This window comes from Planococcus citri, chromosome 1 (assembly GCF_950023065.1).
Source record: "Planococcus citri chromosome 1, ihPlaCitr1.1, whole genome shotgun sequence".
Taxonomy (NCBI): Eukaryota; Metazoa; Arthropoda; class Insecta; order Hemiptera; family Pseudococcidae; genus Planococcus; species Planococcus citri.
The window spans coordinates 18,831,396-18,855,069 of record NC_088677.1 but is presented as its reverse complement, the minus strand read 5'-3'; the positions used below and the strand labels follow the sequence as shown (position 1 = coordinate 18,855,069).

The 23,674-nt window shown below is 34.3% G+C and overlaps 1 protein-coding gene across 2 annotated transcripts; it reads left to right on the top strand.

Moving 5' to 3' along the window:
* The first annotated feature begins 9,256 nt into the window (after nt 1–9,256).
* Nucleotides 9,257–21,359, top strand: LOC135849684 (neutral amino acid uniporter 4-like). 2 transcript variants are annotated; one of them, XM_065370204.1, is made up of 10 exons: nt 9,257–9,479; nt 9,566–9,705; nt 11,250–11,450; nt 11,697–11,847; nt 18,229–18,350; nt 18,418–18,502; nt 18,602–18,877; nt 18,976–19,157; nt 19,746–19,924; nt 20,501–21,359. In XM_065370204.1, the coding sequence occupies exons 3-10, from the start codon at nt 11,281–11,283 to the stop codon at nt 20,773–20,775; spliced, it is 1,440 nt and encodes a 479-aa protein (XP_065226276.1). In that variant the 5' UTR covers nt 9,257–9,479; nt 9,566–9,705; nt 11,250–11,280; the 3' UTR covers nt 20,776–21,359. The 2 variants fall into 2 exon arrangements, with proteins under 2 accessions (XP_065226276.1, XP_065226277.1); XM_065370205.1 differs by having other exon boundaries at nt 9,257–9,705.
* The last annotated feature ends 2,315 nt before the right edge of the window (nt 21,360–23,674 follow it).

The following is a 23,674-nucleotide window of genomic DNA, read 5'->3' as shown; positions in this document are numbered from 1 at the left end:
AAAGTTGTTGTAGGGTAGGATTGGTTTCAGTAGTAGGCTTGAGGCTTTGTTTCAAAGCTTGCACATCACCTGACCATTTGTTGATGGATTATAGGGTGCTGGACGTCAATGAATAATGCTGCTTTGTTGCATGTAGTTTTGAAATTCTGTACTGGTCCATTGTGGGCCATTGTCAGTAACTATCATTACAGGGAAACCAAAACACATAAAAACTTTGTTGAAACATTCAATTGTTTTTGAGGTTGTAATCTAATTCATAATAAATACCTCAAGCCACTTCGAATATGTGTCTACTATCAGTAAAAAGTAAACACCTTGAAAAAGTCCGGTAAAATAGGCATGTAATTGGTACCAGGCTACTTCAGGATACAACCATGGATGTTTTCTCTTCGTTGAGTTATTCTGGACTTGCGGACAACCTTTACAGCCACATATGTACCTTTCAATTGATAAATCAATTGTTTTCCAATATACCTATTCGCGTGCCATCGCTTTCATATGTGAAATACCAAGATGGCCAGTATGAAGTTTTTGTAAAATTTGATCTTGTAAAGTAGAAAGAATAACAACGCTCACACCTTGAAAAATATAACCATTTTCAATACTGAATTCGGCATCTTTTCCTTCAAAAATTGTACCACTGAGACCATTTTTACTTTGAAGTGCAATGTAAACACATATTACACAAGTTGAATTTTTCTTTTATCAGATGTTCTCCTTGAATAATAGATTATTACACACTATTTATTTTGAAAACATGAACATAAATAACCTATGCGATCATGATCAACATATACTAATTGAACAAATAATGAAAAACCTTAAGAATAATTTAACAATATTTCTCCCATTGAGGTAGGTGACTCCTACCTAAAAAATTTCTTTCTTAGTAGTAGGTAAAGCACAATCAATTTTCCTATTTCTAAATAAATTATTTAAAAGTTGAAACTTTACATCACGGACTAAACAATTAAAAATTAAACTTTGCGTACTCTTCCCAATCGGAAAGATGTTTTAATAACATGAATAGAATTTCATCAGGTTTACAACTTTGGCAAAAAAAACTGTCAAAGATATGTCTGAGCTTTCCATGGCATTTTTGTTTCTCAACCATCGTTTTATTATTGACCAAGTAGCTTTGATACTCTGAGTATGAGCATTGCTAATAGGATCAACAAAATTTATCGAATGGTTGACTTGTTAGTGAATATTTATTCATTTTCATTACCTATTCGTTGATGAGCTCTCCAGCTATATCACACCAGATACGAGTCCCTGGCCTGACATGCCTTCAAATTATATCAAGTAAGGTCACCGCCGTTCTATCCGGCTACTCTCTTGGAATTACTGTTTTCATAGTTACATCAATGAAACCAAAAATGTCCTTTTGACAAAAATAAGACTCATCTATCTGAACGATATTATTGACGCTGCCGATTTCAATTTGCATTGATAGTAGTTTTGTAGAACAGATACTTCAGCAGTGAAAGAACCAAGATATGATATGTTTTTGTGACATATCACAAATGTTTTCCATCAGGTCTGTTGATGGGGTCGTGCACCATAAATACGTAACACAAAGAATAGATTTAATGCCCTTTAATGTCGGCAGTATGGTTTTCAAAATATGATCTGGAAAAGATGCTTTTTGTGGTTCGGCAAACAGCGCATACCTTATATGTCGTAATATGAACAATCTGATTGGATTTTAAAACTAAAAAAACAAAAAAAGGTAGAAACATGGACAATTTATGAATTTAATGTCACTTAGCAAAATAAAAACGAAAAAATGGACAATTCAATGTCATTATGTCATCAAACAAAATAAAAATGAAAACAAATGGACAACAATTCAATGTCATTACATTAAGCAAAATAAATACTGAAACTTTAAAATACAATTAAAAACAGATGATTCAATATTATCGAATTAAAAAAAAATGACTTCTTTTGTAAAACTATGAAAAGGTCCCACACACTTTTTAACGGACCAAAAACTGACTTGTCACAGGGTTGTGATAAATTTGTCAGATGGCTAGGTAATCTAAACAGTTCAATATTATTTTGTCTGGCAGCTTCGATAATTCGGATGCTGACGTGGCTGCTATGCCCATCGAATAATAATACAGCTTTCTGCTCTAACGCTATCTTCTTCGCGAATGGCATTTACAAAAGGAACAAATTGTTCACAGAACCACGTACCTATAGAACATTTGCTCTACCATCCATCCCAAAAAAGTGCGGATACGTATGCCTAATAGGTACTCAACCGCATGCACATGGATACTCTACTTGCCTTTTGCCGGACTTCCAACAATCTGCTGTGAAAGCTACGTAATCCATCCACCTTCTGAAGCATCTCTACCAGATTCTCCTTGTACTTGGTCGCACTTTCGGTTGTCAATACATATGTCATAATTTTTTCACACCCAGGAACAAAGAAATGATTACTAACTAAATTTACAAGAGTTTTTAGACAACCGAGTATCAACAGAACGAAATTCTCTTCTTTGACAGTTGAATAATTATGGATGATAACCACCATTGATGAAATTCACAATTCTATTAGGTAGGTGAGATCATTCTGTGATACAATATCAGAAAACGTATCCTTCAATTTCAGCTGCACTGATTGTTTGGATTCATAAGTTGCTGATGAATGATGTTGAATTATTTTTATCAGACCAATTCCAGTACTAAGGTTATTGAAATTAATTTTCATTCGTCTTCGAGGACTATGTAATTATTAATCACCGGTATTTAGTAATCAGCAATTTTATATATTTGACTATTGTCAATTGAGTACTACTAATTAAGTATTGCTACTCATCTTGTAGTATTGTTTCAAATTGGAATTTGATGTTGAGTCGCGTGACGAAAGAGTATTACATAACTTGCATTTCGCTGAATAATGTAGGTACCTAATCCAAGCTGGCACAAATAAACGACAACACAAAGTCAAAGTTTGAAGATCGTTACAAATTTGTCTGAAATATATATGCATATTAAAAAAAAATTCTAAAAAAATAAAAAAAATAGGAAACTCTTCTTGAAGAATTTGCTCAGTGTGGAAAATTTCACAATTCCACCATATGGGGTATACTATACTTGTATTCCCCAAATTATTTCAGAATTAAAATACTTGCATCCTACGTTGGAAGGAAAACATTCCTGGCTAATTCTCTCATTCACTCACAAGTTCACTAATTCGCCGATCAATTTTTGTCAATTTCCTTTTGAGGATCTTTATTTTATTTTCTCGAATACGTCAATGATGAAAATTTCATTGAAGAGTATTATTTACGGTGAACTAGATAGACAATTTTATTAACATAGACGCGCATACGCAGTACACGTAATTTTAATTAGGCGAAGGTACGTGTTGTATTCTTACACCGAGCAGATATTTGCTAGGTAGATAAAAAACATTTGATTTTTTAAAAATTTCAGGTACCTATATAATATATGTAGGCCTACCTAACATGTATTAAAAAGAAAAACATCAACGTACTTATGCAAACAAAATTTCAAGTATTATTTTGTCTTAATAATAGAGTACCTAAGTGGTAGTAAAATAAACCACCTAAGCCTTTTTTGGGATTACTTTTCACCAAATTGACCATTTTTGCTCATCGAGGGATTAAATGATAGATTCATGTGTATAGTGTAATAACATTTGATAAAACTACCTCACAATTCATATACACGTGGAACAATTTTCATTTTGGCGAAGGTATCAAAAAAGGGGGTCTGACTTTGTGGGGTAGTTAAATGGACCACGAAAAAAAAACCTTGAAAACTGCAGGAAAACACTTGACTAGTAGAACAATGGAGCACTTTAGCTGTTTTCATTTTTGTGATTACTTTTCACCAAATTGACCATTTTTGATTCATGAATTTATTCAAGATGTTGCAAAGATTAACATTCGTGTTGATCTTATTATCAGTCAACTTGGGAATGCTCTGAATGGAATCTAACATAGAATTCCAACGAGTTTGATTAGGAGTAACAAGTAAACACCCTGACGGAAATGAGAATGAGTAACCTAATCTAATGAATTAATAAGAAAATTACAAAATACATACAACAATGATCAGGGGTAGAAAATAAATTAGTTAATGTAAAATGTACCAAGTTCTTTTTCAATGGTTGCAATATGGATCGGATCACTATTCTGCTTATTCCATAATTAGTTTGAGTTTTTTCATTGTAGTGGAAAATTGGGATGAAAAGTTGTACATCACAGTCCGCAGTAGCGACAAGATTCAAAGTATAGGAACCACACCTCAGATGTTCAGGTAGAATCATTATGGAATCTTCATCCTCAAGAAGAGAATTATCATTTCCTAGCTCATGTAAAACGACTGTCTCAAATTTGGAATCTTGAACTTCATCCTCTTCAGGAGGGCTACAGATAATTTCATTTTGACTAAAAATTCTGAAAATAGTGAAAATAAAGGGATAGTGATGGTGAAAATTTGAGTTTTTGTGGGGTTGAGTTTTAATCCATTTTCACAAATTAATGGAGAAACGTAATACCAGTCTTTTGAGGGTCACTTCAAAAGTTTCACCTGGAATTTTTATGTCTTCTACATATTTTCTTATTCCTTATCGATTCAAAAGTACTTGATTAATCATGTAGACGAACTCCCTGGTTGAAATTTTCAAGCCATAAGGAAGTCTAGTGAATTCATATACCTGCCCCTTAACTTGAAAGGCGGTCTCTTTGAAAAGGCTATTTAGGGGCTAGATCAAATAAACCATGGATCTTTTCAATATCAAATTTTTATTGTGTGAGCAATTAATATCTTATTTAGTACCTACGTGTAGTCTAGGTTCAGTGCCATGCAAACATACATACCTTTTTTTAATGCTTGAAGCATAGTCATTGCCACCGGATCGTTCTTTATCACACTTTGTTCTTCGAAACTAACAATTTTACTGTGTATCATGGATAAACAGGGCAGAACTTCCGACATCGTTGGCTTGGAACCTACTTCCAAACTTTTAGTAGCTTCGCTGTAAGGCTCCAATAGGGTCACAATATTTTCCAATGTTCTTTCTTCTTCGGGACTTGGAACTACATAGCTTTGCTTCAAAAGACTGAAAAAGTAAACAAGTAAATTGTGTTACATGTAGTTTTTCCATCAAATTGAGCATTTTTCTTTTCATTTCTTTTTTATTTCAATTTTTTCCTCAAATATTTCTTTTTTTTAAGGTGAATTTTAAGCAGAAAGTTGGATTATGATTATTGAAAATTTTTGAAACTGGGAAGTGGGTCATGTGACCTTTCAAAATCGGTTAAAATTACGTGAAAAGGTCGAATATATCGATGAATTTTTAAATAGAAAATAATAGGACGATTCCTGAGATTTTTAAAACTGGTTCATGCGACCTATCAAAATAGGTTAAAATTACGCGAAAAAGTCGAATATTGCTATGAAAATGTTTATCGAGCTTTTTTGATGAATTTCGAGTCTAAAGTTAGATCATGATTTTTGAGATTGTTGAAACAGGGTCATGCAGCCTCTCAAAATGGGTTAAAATTTGGCGAAAACTTCAAATATTAGGTTCTAAAAAAATATTATTTAGTAATGTTATATTCTTACATCACGCAGGACCGAACAAACATCTTTCTTCAATTCAAGATAACGCTTTAACATTTTGAACTCCGTGTTCCATCTGGTATCGTTATATGGAATGAGCTGTTTGGGGGTTTGTCCGCGTTCTCTCTGAAGGTCCGCTAATTTTTTCCTTGCTACGTGTGAATTTTTCACATAACTTACCGCAGACTTCACCTAGAAAATTATTCGAGTTTGAGAAATTTTTTGTTTTACTTATATTACATGTCAAGAAATAATGTGAAAGTACCTTATCGATTAATTCTTTAACAACTCGGGGCTTCGTCCCATCTCTTACAACTAGTTGTATTTTATGGACAGTGCAGCCGATCTGTTCAATTTTAGTTCTGAAAGATATATTTTTTTAAAAATTTGCTTGTAAGGAAGACTAAAATTCTACTACTCTGTCCTACCCTGCCGCGAATATTCGCTGAGCCGCGATCATCTTCGGCTTGTTATCCGTTGTAATGCTTACAATATCAGCCTTTTTAACACCACTCTTTTCGATGGTTTCTTGTAAGTGGGTCGCAATATTTTCGGACGTGTGACGATCTGGCAGCGGTGTACAAGTAAGGACGCCACTTTGCAATCCGTTTTCAGTCGGCGTGGTGAATGTCACCCCCATGTAGCTATCTCCTGCTGATGATTTCCACCCATCAGCGGTGACACTTACTGGACGCCCGCGCAAATAGTTTTTCATTAGTTCTTCACATCTGAAACAATTAGTTTTTTATATGAATGAATATGAATTTTTCAAGTTGTGTGTGATAATTGTTTGAAAAAGAAAAACGCTAAAAGAAAAGATAATATCCAGCTCTGAGAAAATGGTCACAATGAAACAGGTAATTCAAAGTCAAACCATTTTCTTCTAATTGTTGAAGGAAGGCTGCTAGATTTTTATTGTGTTCCTCTCTAGTCTCACCATTAATCACAAAGTTGTCAATGTAGTTAAAAACACCTTTCAAAACAGCAATACATTTTTACATTATGTTCTGCTATTGTTTGGCAGCACACTTTAACCCTTCCCATAAGCGCTTGTGACAATGAAGGCCTAGATGGGTCCAGAATGTACTGATTTCTCTGGATTCTTTGTCTAATTCAACTTCATTGTAACCCCTGTACACTGTACAGGTGTGCCTTGCTGAATACTGTTGCATTTTTCAACTCCAGTTCTACCTCTTCCAGGACTGGCATTGGCTACTTATTGTTTAAAACTGCCTCGTTCACTCGCCTCATGTCTATGCACAAATGATACTAGTTATTTGATTTCAGTGCTAACACTGCTGGAGACACCCAACGAGACGCTCCTTCTACCTTCTCGATTATGTCCAATTCCAACATTTCTTTGATGATCTTTTCCAACACAGGTCTGAAGCCATTTATGGAATTTGAACTATTGGCTGAATCACTGGAGTAACACCATCATTGATGGGTATTGTTAACTTGAAAATTTTCAGCTTGCCCAGGGGGGTTGGACCAACAGATACAGCTTTTATCAATGTTCAGGATGCACTTGAGCCAACAAGTAGCACTCCTAATGCTTTTGCATCACATGCCCGAGAATGACCGGTATTTTCTCTCAAATAATGATCAACTCTAGATCTCAAACAACATTATTGCAGATTACTTCAAGCAAAACAGACCGCACTATGTTATATTTTATGTACTTTTTGCGCACCATCATGGAAATCAATTTTCGGAACAGGTAACGACTTTTACTTGAAACTGCCAATTTTGCTCTAACATGCACCAATCTTTGAAGGATATTATCAAATACTGAGAGCCCGAATCAATAAACATTTCACGACTGACACCACCAATAACACACGGCACTATTTCATCATCGCTTGCCTTCGAATTCAAACCGGATGTGTTGATACAGAAAATACTCTCATCCCTGTACCTTCAACTTCATTGTTCATTCTGTTGTGCCAATCGACTGAACCACACCCTTCGGATGTTTACTGGATGAGGATGAGGAAGATTTGCACATTTTAGCATACTGGCCAGTCTTTCCACATTTACCGTAGTTTTGTGGGTGCCAGTTCACATTACAATTAGCAGTTCATTAAATTAAAAAAAAATAGATATATATTTTCAAAGATTTTACTTCATGTGAAATTACCAAAAGAAAAATTCATATTTTTCATCAAACTACTAAAAAGTTTTCCTTTTTTGGCCAAAATTGTGAAAGATTCTACTTTCTCATACATGGTAGGGTGTTTGGTGAGTTGAATGCCAAAACTTCAGATTTGGATGATTACCGAGTACGACTTGAAAAAAAAACGTTATTTGGACAAGTTGCTTATCTTTTAAAAAAGTGGCAACTAAGCTTTGAAATGAAAAATTGCGAAAAACGAATTTTTGACACTGGGAATGGGCAGTACATTGGAAAATGAATAAATTTTGTCATTATGAGTTTTTGTCCAACTTCAAAATTGAAGGGGCTAGAAGGATGTTAAAAGAAAAAATTGAGAAAAACGTGTTTTTGACCTTGGAAATGGGTAGTACTTTGGAAATTGATCAAATTATGTTATTGTGAATTTTTGTCCAACTTTGAAACTGAAGGAGCTAGAAATATTTGTTTCGTTTGAAATATGTACATATTTTCTTTTGAAATATTTCTGAACCCTTCGGTTTCAAAGTTGAGCAAAAATTCATAATGACAAAATTTGATCAATTTCTAAATCACTTACTACCTATTTCCAAGGTCAAAAACATGTTTTTTTCAATTTTTTGTTTTAAAATATTTCTAACCCCTTCAACATTGAAGTTAGACAAAAATTCATAATGACAAAATTTCTTCATTTTGCAAAGACAAAGTACTGCCCATTTCCAAGGTGAAAAATACATTTTCTCTATTTTTTTTCAAAGCTCGGTTACCCCTTGGAGGTATTTAAAACGATCGCCATTTTCAGATTTTCACCAATCCAATACCAATTCATAATGTAGTTGGCTTTTTCAAAAATGATGAATATCGCGCCTCTGCAGGTATAGATACCTACTATTACAAACTAGTAGCATCTAGATTTGAATTTTTCAGAATTGGGTTACTCTCTAGGCCTATTTACGAGTATCTCAGACACTTTTAGAGTGTGAATCATCATTTCCTTTCTTTTCTTGTCGACCTTGCTCTGGAAAAATGCCAGATCTTGATATTTATATGTTTGTTTGTATTTGTACATAATTGCGACTATGATCACTAGGCCTTCTATTACTCGGACAAGCTTAATGACAAACAATAACAATAGATAGGTCTAACTAATACCTACACATAATGGAACTTTGTACCACACAGTCCACGTGGTGAGGAGCGGCGCGACGTTTATTATTTATTTGATGGTACTTTTTCGGATTAGGAACGCGTGTTAATACGTATGTGTATGTATTAGGCCTACTCGTAGTGCGTTTGTGTTGGAATGTTTAATTTTTTTCATTTTATAGGTCATACTTCTTCCTCTATTCGACTTCTTAATAAATGTAAATTCGTTGAGCCTAGTGTATTCGTACTTGGGTACCCAACTACCTATATTGTTTTAAATTTATCAGTCTGGTGCCCGGTGTGTCGTTCACACACATATATAAGTTAAAGTACCTATACGAATAATCGTGTAATCATTATCATAACCACTTTTTTCGAGATAAAACTCACTATTTAACGAATGAGACTTATGTAAATCACAACATCATCAGCATCACACAACATTGCGTCGTTCTTTCGCATCATTTTCATACTTGGAGGAAGAATGAGCGAGCGCCAGCGAAGAAAAAACTTTTCGTAGACTCGAGTGAACTATATAGTTTATTTACCTACTTACTTATACTTACTTCGTTCATTCGGTCGGAAAATATAATAAGTACGAGTTATCAACGTTTTTTTTTTTGCTATTTGATTTATTCGTCTGGTTTTTATAAAAATCTATTTAATTATTATTTTTTGTAGTTTTTTTATGTGCATTGGATAGTGTTTAAAGTACTCGTTCGTACGGAGTTGGTTAATTTTATGTAAAGTTGAACCGTTATTTTCTGGTGGCTTATGTGTGATAGTTCGCGGTTGATCGAGAAAATTTGAGCGTTCATCAGGTAGGTCAACTTGTATTTAATTGCTGAGCGTAGATTTTACCCTGGTGGTTATTTTGATGATGATGTGGTCCCTATTTTTGATCTTGGTTCTTGAGAAGTCCTTTTGGAGTCCTTGTTTTTAGGATTTCCCTGAAACAATTATAGCCCTATTTACCTATTGAAAAAAAAAGTTAAAGTTGTGATTAAAGTTGGAAAATTTTTTCTGATCGAATGATGGACAATTTTTTTCCACTTCTTGAACTACAAATTAAAAAAATGTCCTTGCTTCGCTCAAAATTGTTCTGTTTTCTTGTCTTAAATCACTTGGCAAAAATTTATGCATTATTCAGAAAATTTTAATGGTAGAAAATTTGAATCATTTTTTCAATATTTTGTTTTGTTTCTTAAATTATGAAGTTTTGAAAGATTTCCCCCTCTTTTGGTGGGGTCAAATTGTAGTCCTTTTCTGAAATTGAAATTCTTGAAAATTTTTTATTTCAAGTCTAAAAAGTGTGAACTTACTAATTCGCTTTCCTTTTTCTGATACTGAAATTTTCAATAAGTTTTCATTCATAATAAATCCAGGAAAATCATCAAAGAACAAGTTTTTTTTTCAATTAATTTGAATTTAAAAATTTTTAAAGCTTGGGTCAATTGACTTTCCTTTTGTGTTTGAATCTGAAAGTCGGTATTGAAACCAGAAAAACTGATTTTACATTTTCAATTATGATGATTGATGATTTTTCAACTTCTGAATTGAGAAATTTTCAAAGCTTTTATTTTGTTCTCGCTTCATTTGGACCACTTTTGATTTACTCTTGAAAAATTTGCTGGGGAATTGACACGTTTTCTAGTTGCAAATGTCAGTGTTCGGTTGTAATTTGGCATGGATGAGAATTTTTAGGCAGGTCAGCTGAAAACTTTATGATTTCTCACCCCCCCCCCCCTCCTCCTATCAGTCAGAATCGACCTTACTATTAGGATGCACTGTAACTGATCAGTTTTATACTGATTTTGTCTTTATTTTCTATTTTGGTGCTCGAAAAGTTATTTTTTTCAGAAAGACATTTTTGAGTCTTTATTTTAATGATTTCTCTGAAAAAAAATTACTCATGAAAATTCAAGAAAATTCTTTGCTTTTGCGTCAAAATTTTTCTAAATAATTTTCACGAAAAAACATTCCTATGCCCTTCAAACTACGTGGAACCTCTCAAACCTTAATTTTAAAAAATGAGATTGAATCACAAACTTGAGGAAATTTTTTTGAAAATATCTCATTTCCACATTGGAATTTGTTCTATTTAACTCCATATTCAATTGAAAAACTTTTTGTTGGATCCCCAAAATGATGTTTCCCTCAAATTTGGGAAAAATGAAAAAAGGCAGTAGATTGTTGTCTTCAGAAATTTTTTGAAAATGTTTCAATGGGCAGAGGATAGGATGTTCCCGTTGAAAGAAAAATTGTCCCGGTGGACGGGTATGGGGGGGGGGGGGGTGAAATGCTTCATATTTACTTACGAATGTGTCGTGTTACATGATCAAATTTTATGCTATATATTGCGCAGCTTCCATCGTAGAAGCAAACAGAACGGTAAGATGAGCGTTTCATGCGATCGAGAAGTTCCTTATTCGACCGAATCGAAAGACGCTGAAGCTGCTGTCATGTTGACGAACGATTCGTTGGGCAAATCATCAAAACAAGAATCAGGAACCCAATCACGATCGAAGAAGAATGCAGATCACGTGCTAAGTCTAAAACCCACAAGGTTCGCTGCATTTTCTACCTACACTGTACTTATAAAGTATCTGTGCCTCCTCAAAAAAAAAAAAAAAAAAAAAAAAATTGACCTGGAATTGAATAATGAATTTTTGGGAGGGTACCTACTTATTAATCGAATCATCTGGGTTGATGAATGCTGGGTGTAGTACTCGTACAATTTGGAGGCCATTGACCTTTTTTGTTTAGGTTCTCATTTTTTGAAAATTGTTACCTAGGTATTTTTCGATTTCAGTTATTGGGAAACATTAACTCACATGTTGAAAGGTAACATCGGCTGCGGTATGCTGGCGATGGGATCGGCATTCAAACACGGAGGTTTGGTGTTTTCGAGCTTTTTAGTCGTGATACTCGGAATCATCGCGTGCTACAATCAATATATATTGGTAAGAAATGAGCCAAGATGACAAGCTCAATTTATACATCATTTTGATCATAATATTATTCTGTTCTTCACGAACTTGTAATATTTTCCTTCAACGTTATTTCTGCTATCAACGTGTGTTCATCAAAAAAAAAAAAACTTGAAAGAAAAAGAGCTTATACCTACTCAGTGCAAAAGAAGCGACGTTTTGAAAATTTTTATTCATAGCGAGAAAATATAGCTGTACAAAATTGTTGATAACGCTCATCTGTGTAATCTATAGGAACATTGTAAAAATAAAAAAACGATAGATTAAGCATTTTCAATGCTAAAAAATGCTCGTTTCGAAGAAAAGATGAAAAAACCATACGTGGTTCCAAATTCTTGACAAATTCCAGCCCAATGGTCGATAAAAGTTCAATAATGCCAAAGTTGCCCTATCACTTTTCTATTGGGGGTCGATATTTTGAAATAAATTTTTTCTCCTTTTTCATATGATAATTATTGGTCGTTTTGTACCATTTCAAACGTGAAAATTCAACTCCTCGTTTATTCGGAGCTGCCAAAATCCAGCAGTGAAGTCCTAGTTGTAATACCACTGATGATTTTTAGTTCCCAGTGGTATTTTTACAACTGCTTCTACTGAAAATACCAGTTGTAATGCCACTGGTATTTTAAATCGAACATAGTTCATATTTTTAATAAGAAAACAGATTGCAGTAGCGATTCCTCAAGAATAAGGTGGAATTTTAGCAGTTTTAAAATCCTCTAGAATCTATTACCTAGAGCAGCAGCTTTTGTAAATCGATTTTGGACTAGGTATCCTGAGTTTATGTTAAAGAGAGATTTTTAATTTTGAAAGTATTGTGGCTGAAATCTAAAATTTTTAAAAGCGAATGATTCAAAAAATAATGTCCAAAAACCAAATTTTTGAAAATCCGCGTAAAAAAAACATTAACACTTCACTTCGGCAGTAGTTTTTGAAAATTATTGATAGGTATTGGATTTGTAAAAAAAAACACACTTAATGTCTATAGCTTATAAAAAAAAAGTCAATCGCTCGAATCTGCGTAAATAATAATAATCTTCTTTTCTTCCTGGTCAATTTCACATTGAATTGTTCGTCTGCGACGCTGCTTTTGCCATTTTCTTCCTCGCATTGACACCGTTCTCACCTATGAAAGAATTGAATTTTTTCATCTCGTCCTCACCAAACAATTTCTTCTCGTATTCTGCAATAAAAAAGTAAATAAGCACAGCAATTGGATTATAATACCTAAATATTAGAATCTGCTGTACATGTATCTACAACATGAATGATGATACCAACTTTTTATTCTTTCTATTTTTACGGGGTCTAATTTGTCTCTTTTTGGAGCCAAATCAGCCACCGGTCTCTATAGTTTCAATTAAAAAGCTTACAAATAAAAGAAAATAATTTTCGAACAGATTACTTAATAATAAACAATCATTATGAAAACCTCAGTAAAAGTAAAAATTAGATTTAAAAAAATATCAATAAAAATTTACAAGAGTTTCAATAGAAAAAAATCAATGGTACAAAATAAAAAGTCATCGTGATAAAATTCGATTAAATCATGATAAAAAATTACTTATTAAAAAAAAAATTGAATTTTGATAAGAGAATGTAATTGAAGGGTTCCTTTCCAAGTCGGCCCAAGTCCATTTTTTTCGTTTCGAGAAAAACACAAATAAGTGTTTTTCTCGCCCTTCCGCTTCAATAATAAATGATGTGATTATATGGTTGTGAAGCTTGATCTTTCTGCTTTAAAGTACCGTATTGGTATTTTTTTAATTTTGCGTATTTTCAGCTCCAGAGCGCGTCAAACAGTCAGAAAAAGTGGACTTAGGCCCATTTGGAATTATCTGATGTTAAAAATTTCGAAAAAGAGCTGAAAAACGCGTTTTTTCAAAAAAAAATTCACGAATCATTAATTTAATACATTTCTGAAACAACTTCATTCGAAGCACCTTCAAATTTCGTCTCTCGAAAATCGTTGAAAAACTTGAAAAAAAAAAACGGCACAACCGCACTTGTATACAAATTCTTAAAAAATGTATGATTTAGGCCACTTTGGAATAATCAGCTGTTTTTTCGAGCCGGCAAAACAGCGCTCCTGAGCGAAAAAAGTAACGCCAGGTGTTGGGACAAGGTGATAAAGGTGTTAACCGACCTGTACCAGCAGATGGCGCTGCTAACTCAAAAATGATAAAAATGGACTTACAATTAGGCCGACTTGGAAAGGAACCCTTCAATTACAGAAGTTGAATCAATTTCTAAAATAATAGGTATAAATTAACACATCACTCAAAACAGCTCGTTTCAAATGTTTTTCTCATTTTTATAGGTAATCTTACGTGATAATTTGCGTTTCCCTTAAAATTGCGTTATGAACACCTGTATCCATCCATCATACTTACTTATACTAAATTATAATTATTTAAAACAATACGTTAAATAATTATAACAATTTACAAGTAGACCTTGTTGGTGAGCTACTTTATAATGAAAATTGCTCTTATTAGTACCTACCATTCTTTTTTGTACGTATTTTATTTTACTTACCCATTGTAGATGCACTGGTAGATGAAGTTGAGTCAGGATTTACCTTGCATTATCGTTTTGGCACGGGACAGTCGCGATAGAAATGTCCTTTTTTTTCAGTGCTAATCCATCTAATAATTGAGTTCTTCTGTGCAACTTCGAAATGAATATAATGATAGGACAGGTTTACCAGATGCTTTAGAGACTGCGACTCTTCTGACTTTGTAACGCTAATTGCAGAAGTGCAGTCCTTGTGCATAATGGGAATAATTGAGTCGATTTTGAGTATTCTCTTACACTATCATCTTTCTTATACAAACTAACTCATTTTCTGCCAGAGACATGGTGATGTATTCGGCCTCTATTGTTGACAAAGCTACGTGAGTTTGTTTCATAGTTCTCCAATAAATTGCATCACCAAATAAAGTCACCATCAGACCAATACTTACGTAGATTCTGACATCTCTGTTTGCTTTGATACAGCTGCATTTTGAAATGCTGAATGATTTTGCAGGCCAATGTTACCTGCATATGATGTACATCAAGCCAAAGTATCCTGTATCAGCATTAAATGATCAACTACCATAATGATGACCAATTAGCACGAGCTTTTTCAAAAATTGTTGATACATTCTTGTACTTCTAAGGATATGGTGCTCTAATGTCACATTCTTGTACTTCTAAGGATATGGTGCTCTAATGTAGACCAGGTGCTTAAATCTGACCACCAGCATGCTTGCGCAGTTTTTTTTGCATATAATTCAAATTTTTTGGCCTCTGATATTTTGACTAGAGTTAATTGGGATTGTGATATGTATTTCTAAATCATGGTGACAATATCGATATCCAATCCAGTTATATCTGACGTTTTTTGCGGATCTTCAAAAAATCTTCTTGCAGTATTACCGTCATTCAAATTACCAAACCCTCAAAATTGTGAAACTGGGAAGATTCCTTTTCCTCCTATTCGCATCAAAAATTTTTTCTTGAATTCAGGGGCGAAACAAATACCAATACCGGCGACTGCATCTTTGTCGCTGTTTCTGGAGCATGCTCCATCAGCAGTCACCTGCGTGTGACCATTAGGATCTAGAATCACATCTTCGTCTGGCATCAGCTTATGTTCCCAGTTTTTTCTTACTGTCATCGAAGGCAGTTTTATTGCAGCCAATTTTTTCAGTAGATCTTATGATATACAAAGTCAAATGGCCGATTTTTATGCTGCATTTTTTCATTTATTGTATCCGGGATGCCCCAGGCTTCAATGCCTGTAGTTAATCTCATTTTCTATCTCAGTAATGTATTTATACCATGTTTGCATGTGTGGTGAAAGGATCATGCTCCTTATTAATTTTTGTACAGAGTTTATCTCTGATTACTCTCATGGTTCTTTCAACTGATGATGATTGAGGATTATATGCATTTGTATGTGCTACTTTAATGATTCTATCTTGAAGTAGGTTGTACCACTCCTTGCAAATGAATTGTTTCCGCTATCTGTGATAACTTTCTTAACAGTAATTGCAAAATCTCAACAAGTTTATGTTCAACAGTTAGATAGTAGGATGAAAATTTTCATTTTATACTCACCTGTATGATAGCTGATGGACAAAATATTCCAAAAAATTAATCCATGCATGAAGTGGAGAAATGCCATACAACAAAGTTTCTTTACGACGCGCTGATTTGTTGTTTTTGGATGATTTCAAACCACAGATACTAAAGCACACCTGAAAATATGGTTATTTTTTAAAAATTGAAGCAATGGGTAATCATTAAAATATTAGGATAAGTATCACTTACATTTGTGGCAGGATTTTTTTGTAATTTATATTGATAACTTTCTGGTCCAGCGTCGTTAATATCATTTCAAAATGCACTGTTATCTCCCTACTGTTGATTATAATTATGTGAGGTTTCAAATCCTTGATCTGAGTAGGTATCCATTCTTGTGTATTCTGTCTCGGCATTGCAATTGTCCTCTTTATTTTTTTGTTTATGAAGTACCTGAAGATCAGAGTGGATGTGGTATATCTCAGGCTGAAAAATCCTAGCAATTTCATTAATTTACTGCATGGAAAGGGTAAACCTTGCTCTACAAAATAATGGTAGAGCGAGTTCTGTACATGAAGGGGTTCCCAAACTACAGGGGTTCAAGAGAGGTTCTCAGGTACGTTTTGAAAATGTTTTTGAAACTTTCAAAAAAATTATTTGACAAGCATACGAGACACATGTGCATCCAAAAATACGATCCCGTTCAAAGTATTCCTCCTCCTGAGCAATGCACTTCTTCCAGGTCGCGATCCACTTCATGAAACACTCTACGAACTCCTCTTTGGACAGAATCGAAGCAAGCATTATTGCCAAGCTGCGTCAGATACCTCGAGGGGAGTTGGTAAAGTGTTTCATTATGAAGTGGATCGCTAGGTGGAAGAAGTGCTTCGCTTAGATGGAGGAGTATTTTGAAGGGGACTGTAATTTTAACCCAAATGTGCCTCGTAAACTCGTTGAATGATTTTTAAAAAAAATTTTTGAACGTTTTTTTCACTTTGAAAAAATTTGTATAACTCACCTGAGGTACCTCTCTTTGAAGCCCTGTAGCTTGGGAACTCCTTTTTCTAGAAAACTCGTTCTATCCTTGTTTTGCAGAGGAAGGTTTGCTCTTTCTTGCGGTATGTTAACGAACTCACTGGGAATATTTCAACCTGAAATAAATATGAAGAGTATTTTCGAACGTTGATGTTGAAAATTCAAGACACGTGGTCAACCTAGGTGTACTAAATTTACTAAAATATTGTACCTACTATTGGCGTGGTAGTGGTAGAGGTAGATGTAGGAACAGAAGCAGAGTGTACAATTGGTTCAACTTTAGTATAGATGTATGAGCAGAAGCGGAGAATACAGTTGGTTTAGTACACGTACGAGCAGAAGCAGAGTGAACAAATGGTTCGGTAGATGAACGAGTAGATGTGAGAGTAGAATTTTGGAGTTCGGTAGATGAACGAGTAGAATTTTGGCCAACAGCAGAAATATTCCAAACCCAAAATCATAAGACTCATATTTACTTACTTTAGTAGCCAGATAGAGTTGATCAGGAGCCAATAATATGAAATTTTTAACATCAACTTCGCTCAACGGTTTTGCGGATCTAGGCTTGTATCCTTTCATTTGTTGATTTAACAATTTAGTTACGAGAGAAAAATCCCGGATGTCAATTTTCTCATATAGTCCTATAGTACATTTTAATCTACTACAGATAGACCATAACGACGATGGCTTCATAGTTTCGGATAAATCGTCAAAATAACACAACATAACCGTTTCACTGATTCGAGCTGTAGCATTGTTTCTTTAATAACTTTTAAATTCATTGTAAGCTTTCATATATTTTTTTCTTGATTTCAAAGGAATTAAATTTTCTTCCACCCGTTTTGCTTTCACCTGCATGGCAGGTGGTGTTAAAGCATCTAAATCACCCATTATAAACAATAAACACACATCAAAATTTTAACATTACATTACGAAAAAACGAAAACGTTCGACCCCCACCCCCACATGGTCGGGGCTGGCCACACGGAGCTAATGAGCTAAGTCTACAGCTACACGTAAGAAACTGAAAAGCGCGCTGGATTGAACGTAAATTTAGCAATGTTGCCTTTTTGAAGAATAATAAAAGAATTACATTTCAGTTGTCATTTTCATTAGGTACCTATTATTTATTTTGATCATTCCATCGATTTGTCTTTTTTTAAGTCAAAAGACAGTTCCCTTGTTTTAAACAGTGAGGCACTGAGAGCTTTACCTATACTAATTAAGTAATATACTATTATTCGCCAGGTGACGATGGCCAATAAGTTTAAACAACAGTACAATCTATCATCGATAAATTTTCCCGACACGATCGGTATTGCATTCGAGACCGGACCAAGTATATTCAAAAGAATGTCGAAATGGATTAGGTAAGAAATGCGAATGCGAGAGGGGTGAATTACCTATTTCATTAGACTTGTTTTCTGGGCATTTCAGATGGTCGATTGAATTGTTCATCATATTAACGCAATTAGGATTCTGCTGCGTGTATTTTTTATTTTTATCGCAATCGTTGAATCAGGTATGCAACAAGTACTTGATTGAGTAAGCTGGCTAAAAGTACCCTAGACTTATTTCTTCTGCGAACGACTAAGCTTGTGTGTCGTTGTACATTTCACAGATATGCTCCTGTTACAATATTCACATAGATATCCATCTGCTCATGATGATGATATTCCCGATTGTTTGGGGTACAGCGTTGATCAGGGAGCTGAAATACATCGCTCCCTTATCCACTCTGGCCAATATGTCCATTTTCATGGCGCTCGCTCTCATCTTATATAACAGCATATTTGGCTTGAACGTTGCCGTTTCGGAGCGTCGTTTGATGGGCAACTGGGCTGATTTGCCTCTTTGTTTTGGAGTTGTCGTCTATTCATTGGAAGGAATAAGCTTGGTAAGTCCAATTTGACAAAAGAAAAAATACCTAACTGAACCAGCCCTTGGTGTTTTTAAATGGATCAATCACCCTAAAGCTGCGGATTTCTGTATCAGGTTCTACCACTGCAACAGAACATGAAACGTAAAGAAAAGTTTCTGGGAAGTTTCGGTGTTCTAAATCTATCGTTGACGATCGTCGTACTCTTGATAATAGTGGTCGGATTTTTCGGCTACTTCAGATACGGAGATGCCGTCAGAGAGAGTTTAACACTGAACTTGGAAGCGAAAGATAATCTGTGAGTAATCTCACTATGATTTAGGGCCCAGATTGCGATTGGCGTTATCAGGCAGGTACTTTGCCGGTATTTACCTAATTTATTTTTCATTACGGTTCGCTCTACGTCGTTTTATTTTTGCGTAGCAGATCAACTCCTCTAGGTCTAAGTACATCAGCGTACGAAATATTTGCAAGCCGGCTTAAAAGATACTACATTATGATAAGAAAAGTAGAGGTAGTTACTCCTTAACACAGTGATACGAGTATTGCCCCTTTTCCCTGGTGATTGGCACAACAATTAGGTACATATTAATCAAACGTAGGGATAAATACCTACGTAATAGGTACTCACTCTCAGTGATACAGATGAGATGTCAAACTTTGACAAATTTCCTTCATGACTTCTTCAATGGTCTGATGATTTTGGTAAGTATGCTCCATATCGACGACGCTTCACTTTTCTTTTTTCTATGTTCTTTTTCTTGCTGAGAAAAAAAAGTAAACCCCGTGCAAAGTACCTACCTACATACTTATAATGTTGTGCTTTTAGGTTTATAGCAGTAGATTGTACTTCAAAGATTGATTTTGTGTTGTGTTTGGTCATCAGGTTGACGCAAGCGGTAATCGTTTGCATGACGATTGGAATTTTGTGCACGTATTCGCTGCAGTTCTTCATTCCAATTTTATTAATATTACCTTATTTCAACAAATGGATGAACGCCAGATTCAATTGCGGAAATCACATCAACGAATATTTGTTGAGAACTGTTTTAGTATTCGTCACATGTACGTAAACAAACCTTATGTATAACGTCTGTCTGATCGATGATCATATAATTGTTGAGGAGTCAAGTTCAACTGATATCATAAAATTGAACATCTGAGGCTGGTTTGTGCAAATGTAATGCATCTGCATGTCTCGCCGCAGACTTATTGGTATTGCTATAAGAGCTGAGGACCAGGGTTAGGGCCACAGTGGTCTGAGGTATCATGAATACATGTTTTTAAACCTCCTGAACATGTGTCTGAGGTTATTTTTTGAGAAATAGTCAAAGGGTAACCCAGCAGGATTTTGGTCGCCGTTTTTTTCATTATGGCTATGCCTAAATCATAAATGGATCCGATGACACCATAAGGCGATTTAAATTATGAGATCTCTTCGGAAATTCGGAATGATTTTATTGTTGATTCTGCAGCTTGTTTCTGAGAGCTGGCCTATAAATTGAAATTAATATTGAATCTAAATTCAAAAATTAAGACTTTTGCCTGCATTAATCGAATGAGGTTTAAAAGGGCATTTTCACGCTCCTTATACGAACCATACTCCTGAGCCTGATATCTACACATGTTTTGTTTTTGCAGTCCTCACAGCGGAGATAATTCCACATCTGGACTTATTTGTTTCATTGGTGGGTGCGATCGGTGGCACGTTTTTGGCATTGATATTCACGCCGTTGGCGGACATCTCGAAGAGACATAATCAGCACAAAGGCATATTCAAATGGCGAACGATAATGGCGGTCATTTCGTTGATCATAGGAGCGTTTGGATTCGCCATCGGCACTGTGATGAGCTTCAAAGAAATCTTCGTAGCGCTTATGCACGATTTTGAGAAGTCGCGAGGCCCGAAAATCTAATGCTCAAGCGCCTTTGTTGCTTTGCTACTCGCGTCCGAACAGAGTACGAGTAGGTAGGCTGTACAATACAAGTACTCGTCCAACTTGAGTCGAAGTACACTACCTCAATCCACAACTTCACTGCCTACCATATTTACTCGTACAGTAATTTAAGAACATTTTTATCGCAGGCATCATAACACTGATCACTATTTTCAATTTTTGGTCCTTGAAAGTTTGTATTTTTTTTTCAGAAAATCTTTTTCCAGTCCTTATTTATAATGTGATTTCTCTGAAAAAAAAATAATAAAAAAAAATGTCTATGTGTAAGAAAATGAAGAGAATTGTGAGAAAGTTGCAAAATTCTGGCGATGTTTTTCGTTTTTGATGGGGCTACCCTGAGGTGGTTGCCCTGATCTGTCGATGTTCATAATTATTAGAAATTGGTAACTTTGAGGTCCTTTTTTTCTTAAGAATACTGGTCCTTGAAAGTGACATTTTTTTTCTCCAAAATGCAATTATGATGCCTGCTTTTAATCAGAATATCAGCTTTCTGTAAATTTGATCTTACATGTTGTAATGTAATAAAACCATTCTTACAATAATCGTGAACAAAATGATTGTGGGAATTTGAAAAAAAAAACAACAAAAACTGAATATCAGCCAAGTATTGGATAAAGCAAACTCCTGTATAATTGGTGCCATGAAGTCTAATCTTCTGATTTTATCGACACCAAGTATAAAACAAACACTACCACGACAATAAAATATTAAATTAAAGTGTTAAATAATTAAAATTGAAAAAAGAAAATAAAATTACTGGAAAAAGGAGACATATTTTGTTGAATCCAATTCTTGAGTCTTGATCCGTTGATTCATATTTGTGTGAAAATTATTGAACTTCCAACCAGTTGGTTTTCTGATACATATTTCTGAAATATTTTCATAATTTTCAGAATTTTGACTTCTGAAAAAAAATCTAAAATCTCTGTTAATGCCACCATTTTTAAAAATTGGAAACGTCGAAGTTATTTCTCTTTTTCCTTGAGGTTTTCTTGTTACGAATTTTGTTAAATTTCCAAGTCGATTTTTCAGATAGGTATTATCAGTGAAAGGAAATGGGGTGCTGGTCGAACTGTGTGTTAATTCGCTTCCAAAAACGAACTAAAATTGAGGGTCGATACGTGTTGATTTTTTTTTAGTTGCTTTTGATGCTAATTCTCTATTATTTTCCTCCTGAATTTTTTTTCGGTTTTTCATTCTGAGAGAAAAATTAATGAAAAAATGGCATTGGCCACAAATAATACATGTACAATCTTGAATATGAAATTCTCTATTTTCCTCCTGCATTTTTTTGTTTCCGTTTTTTATTCTGAGAGAGAGAAAAAAAATGAAAAGATGGCATTGACCACAAATATAGGTACATATGTTCAATCTTGAATATTAAAAAAAATGAATAAATGTAAAATCAATGATTTTTTCAACAATCAAACGTTCAGACAGTATTTGGGCTCAAGATGGTATTTTTTTGGTGAGGTGCTAATTCTCTATTTTCCTCCCATATTTTTTCTTCAATTTTTCATTCTGAGAGAAAAAAAAATGAAAAGATGGCATTGACCACAAATACTTACATGTTCAATCACAAATATGAATAAAAAAAAATTAGATAAATGAAAAATCAATGATTTTTAACAAACAAACGTTCAATTATTTATTTGGGTTCAAGATTGTGGGTATTTTTATGGTGAATTTTGTCTTTCTAGTTGTGCTGTTATTTCAGGTGCTGGGAGGGGTGCTGTTTCAGTGAACCAAATTTGAAAATTTACTCATACCTTCGAAATGCAGGTATTTGGAATACTGCTCGTTGAAGAGTCATTTCAACATCTAATACGATCGAGAATACTTTGTTATAATCATCAGTTACTAATTGTGCAATGCACATTGAAGTGGTGTAACATGTCATTTGAATTCTAATATTTTAAACAAAGTCAGATTTACTCTGCAGTGGTTGACTTCCATTGTCATTTGTGTACCTACGTTTAACTACAAATGTCTGTCGTGCTCAGCTTCATGAATGCTGACGAAGAATTCCGATGTAGATACTAGTGATTGGTGTATTCTACTAACATTAACATGTATAGAGTTGTACATTTTGATTTTCAATTCTTGGTACCCTGAAACGCATCCATTCCCAGTGACTGGATTAATATGCCAACTAGTAAGGGAATAGGGATGGAAACAGGTTAATAGAAGAGATATATTTTTTTAATTCTCTAAAATATTTAATACAGGTAATTGAACGCTAGGATCTGTTGGAAAATGTCTGAAAAATTATGAAAATTCATAGAAATATAATGATGAAGATGGCAAAAGCCACATTACTTTTTTCTATTGGTTATTGAATTTAGTTTTCATACATACATAATTATATTCGCAGGAGGAAAAAGGAGCAAAAAATTCTTTTGGGAAAATGAGAAAATTCAAATGTACGCTGCCAGCTTTTTGGCAGCTCGTCAATTGAAAAATTAAAAAAAAAGGCAATGCTCAATTTTTTTGACCAATTAATTACTTGAAAGCAATAATGAATCATTTCAATGAAGAGGGGGATGAATAAAATCAGTAAAGAAAGCAAATGCCCCAAGCTTCTGACTAATGAAATGCTAAAAAAAAAATGGAAAAAATTATTTTGGCATTGAATACTCCACCTTTTTGAAAAAAGTAGATTGAAAGCTTTCTTGAAAGTTCATTTTTTTTGAAGATCAACCCACCACTGTTTCTACAAGGGAGGGGGGGTAGTAATATTCGAAAAGTCTCGGGTATCCTTCATCTGGCACTCCACTGAGCCTACTGTTTTGTTTGAAAACATTGGAATATGGTACTCATTTTATTATATTTTTGGTAATTTTCCCTATCAATTTGC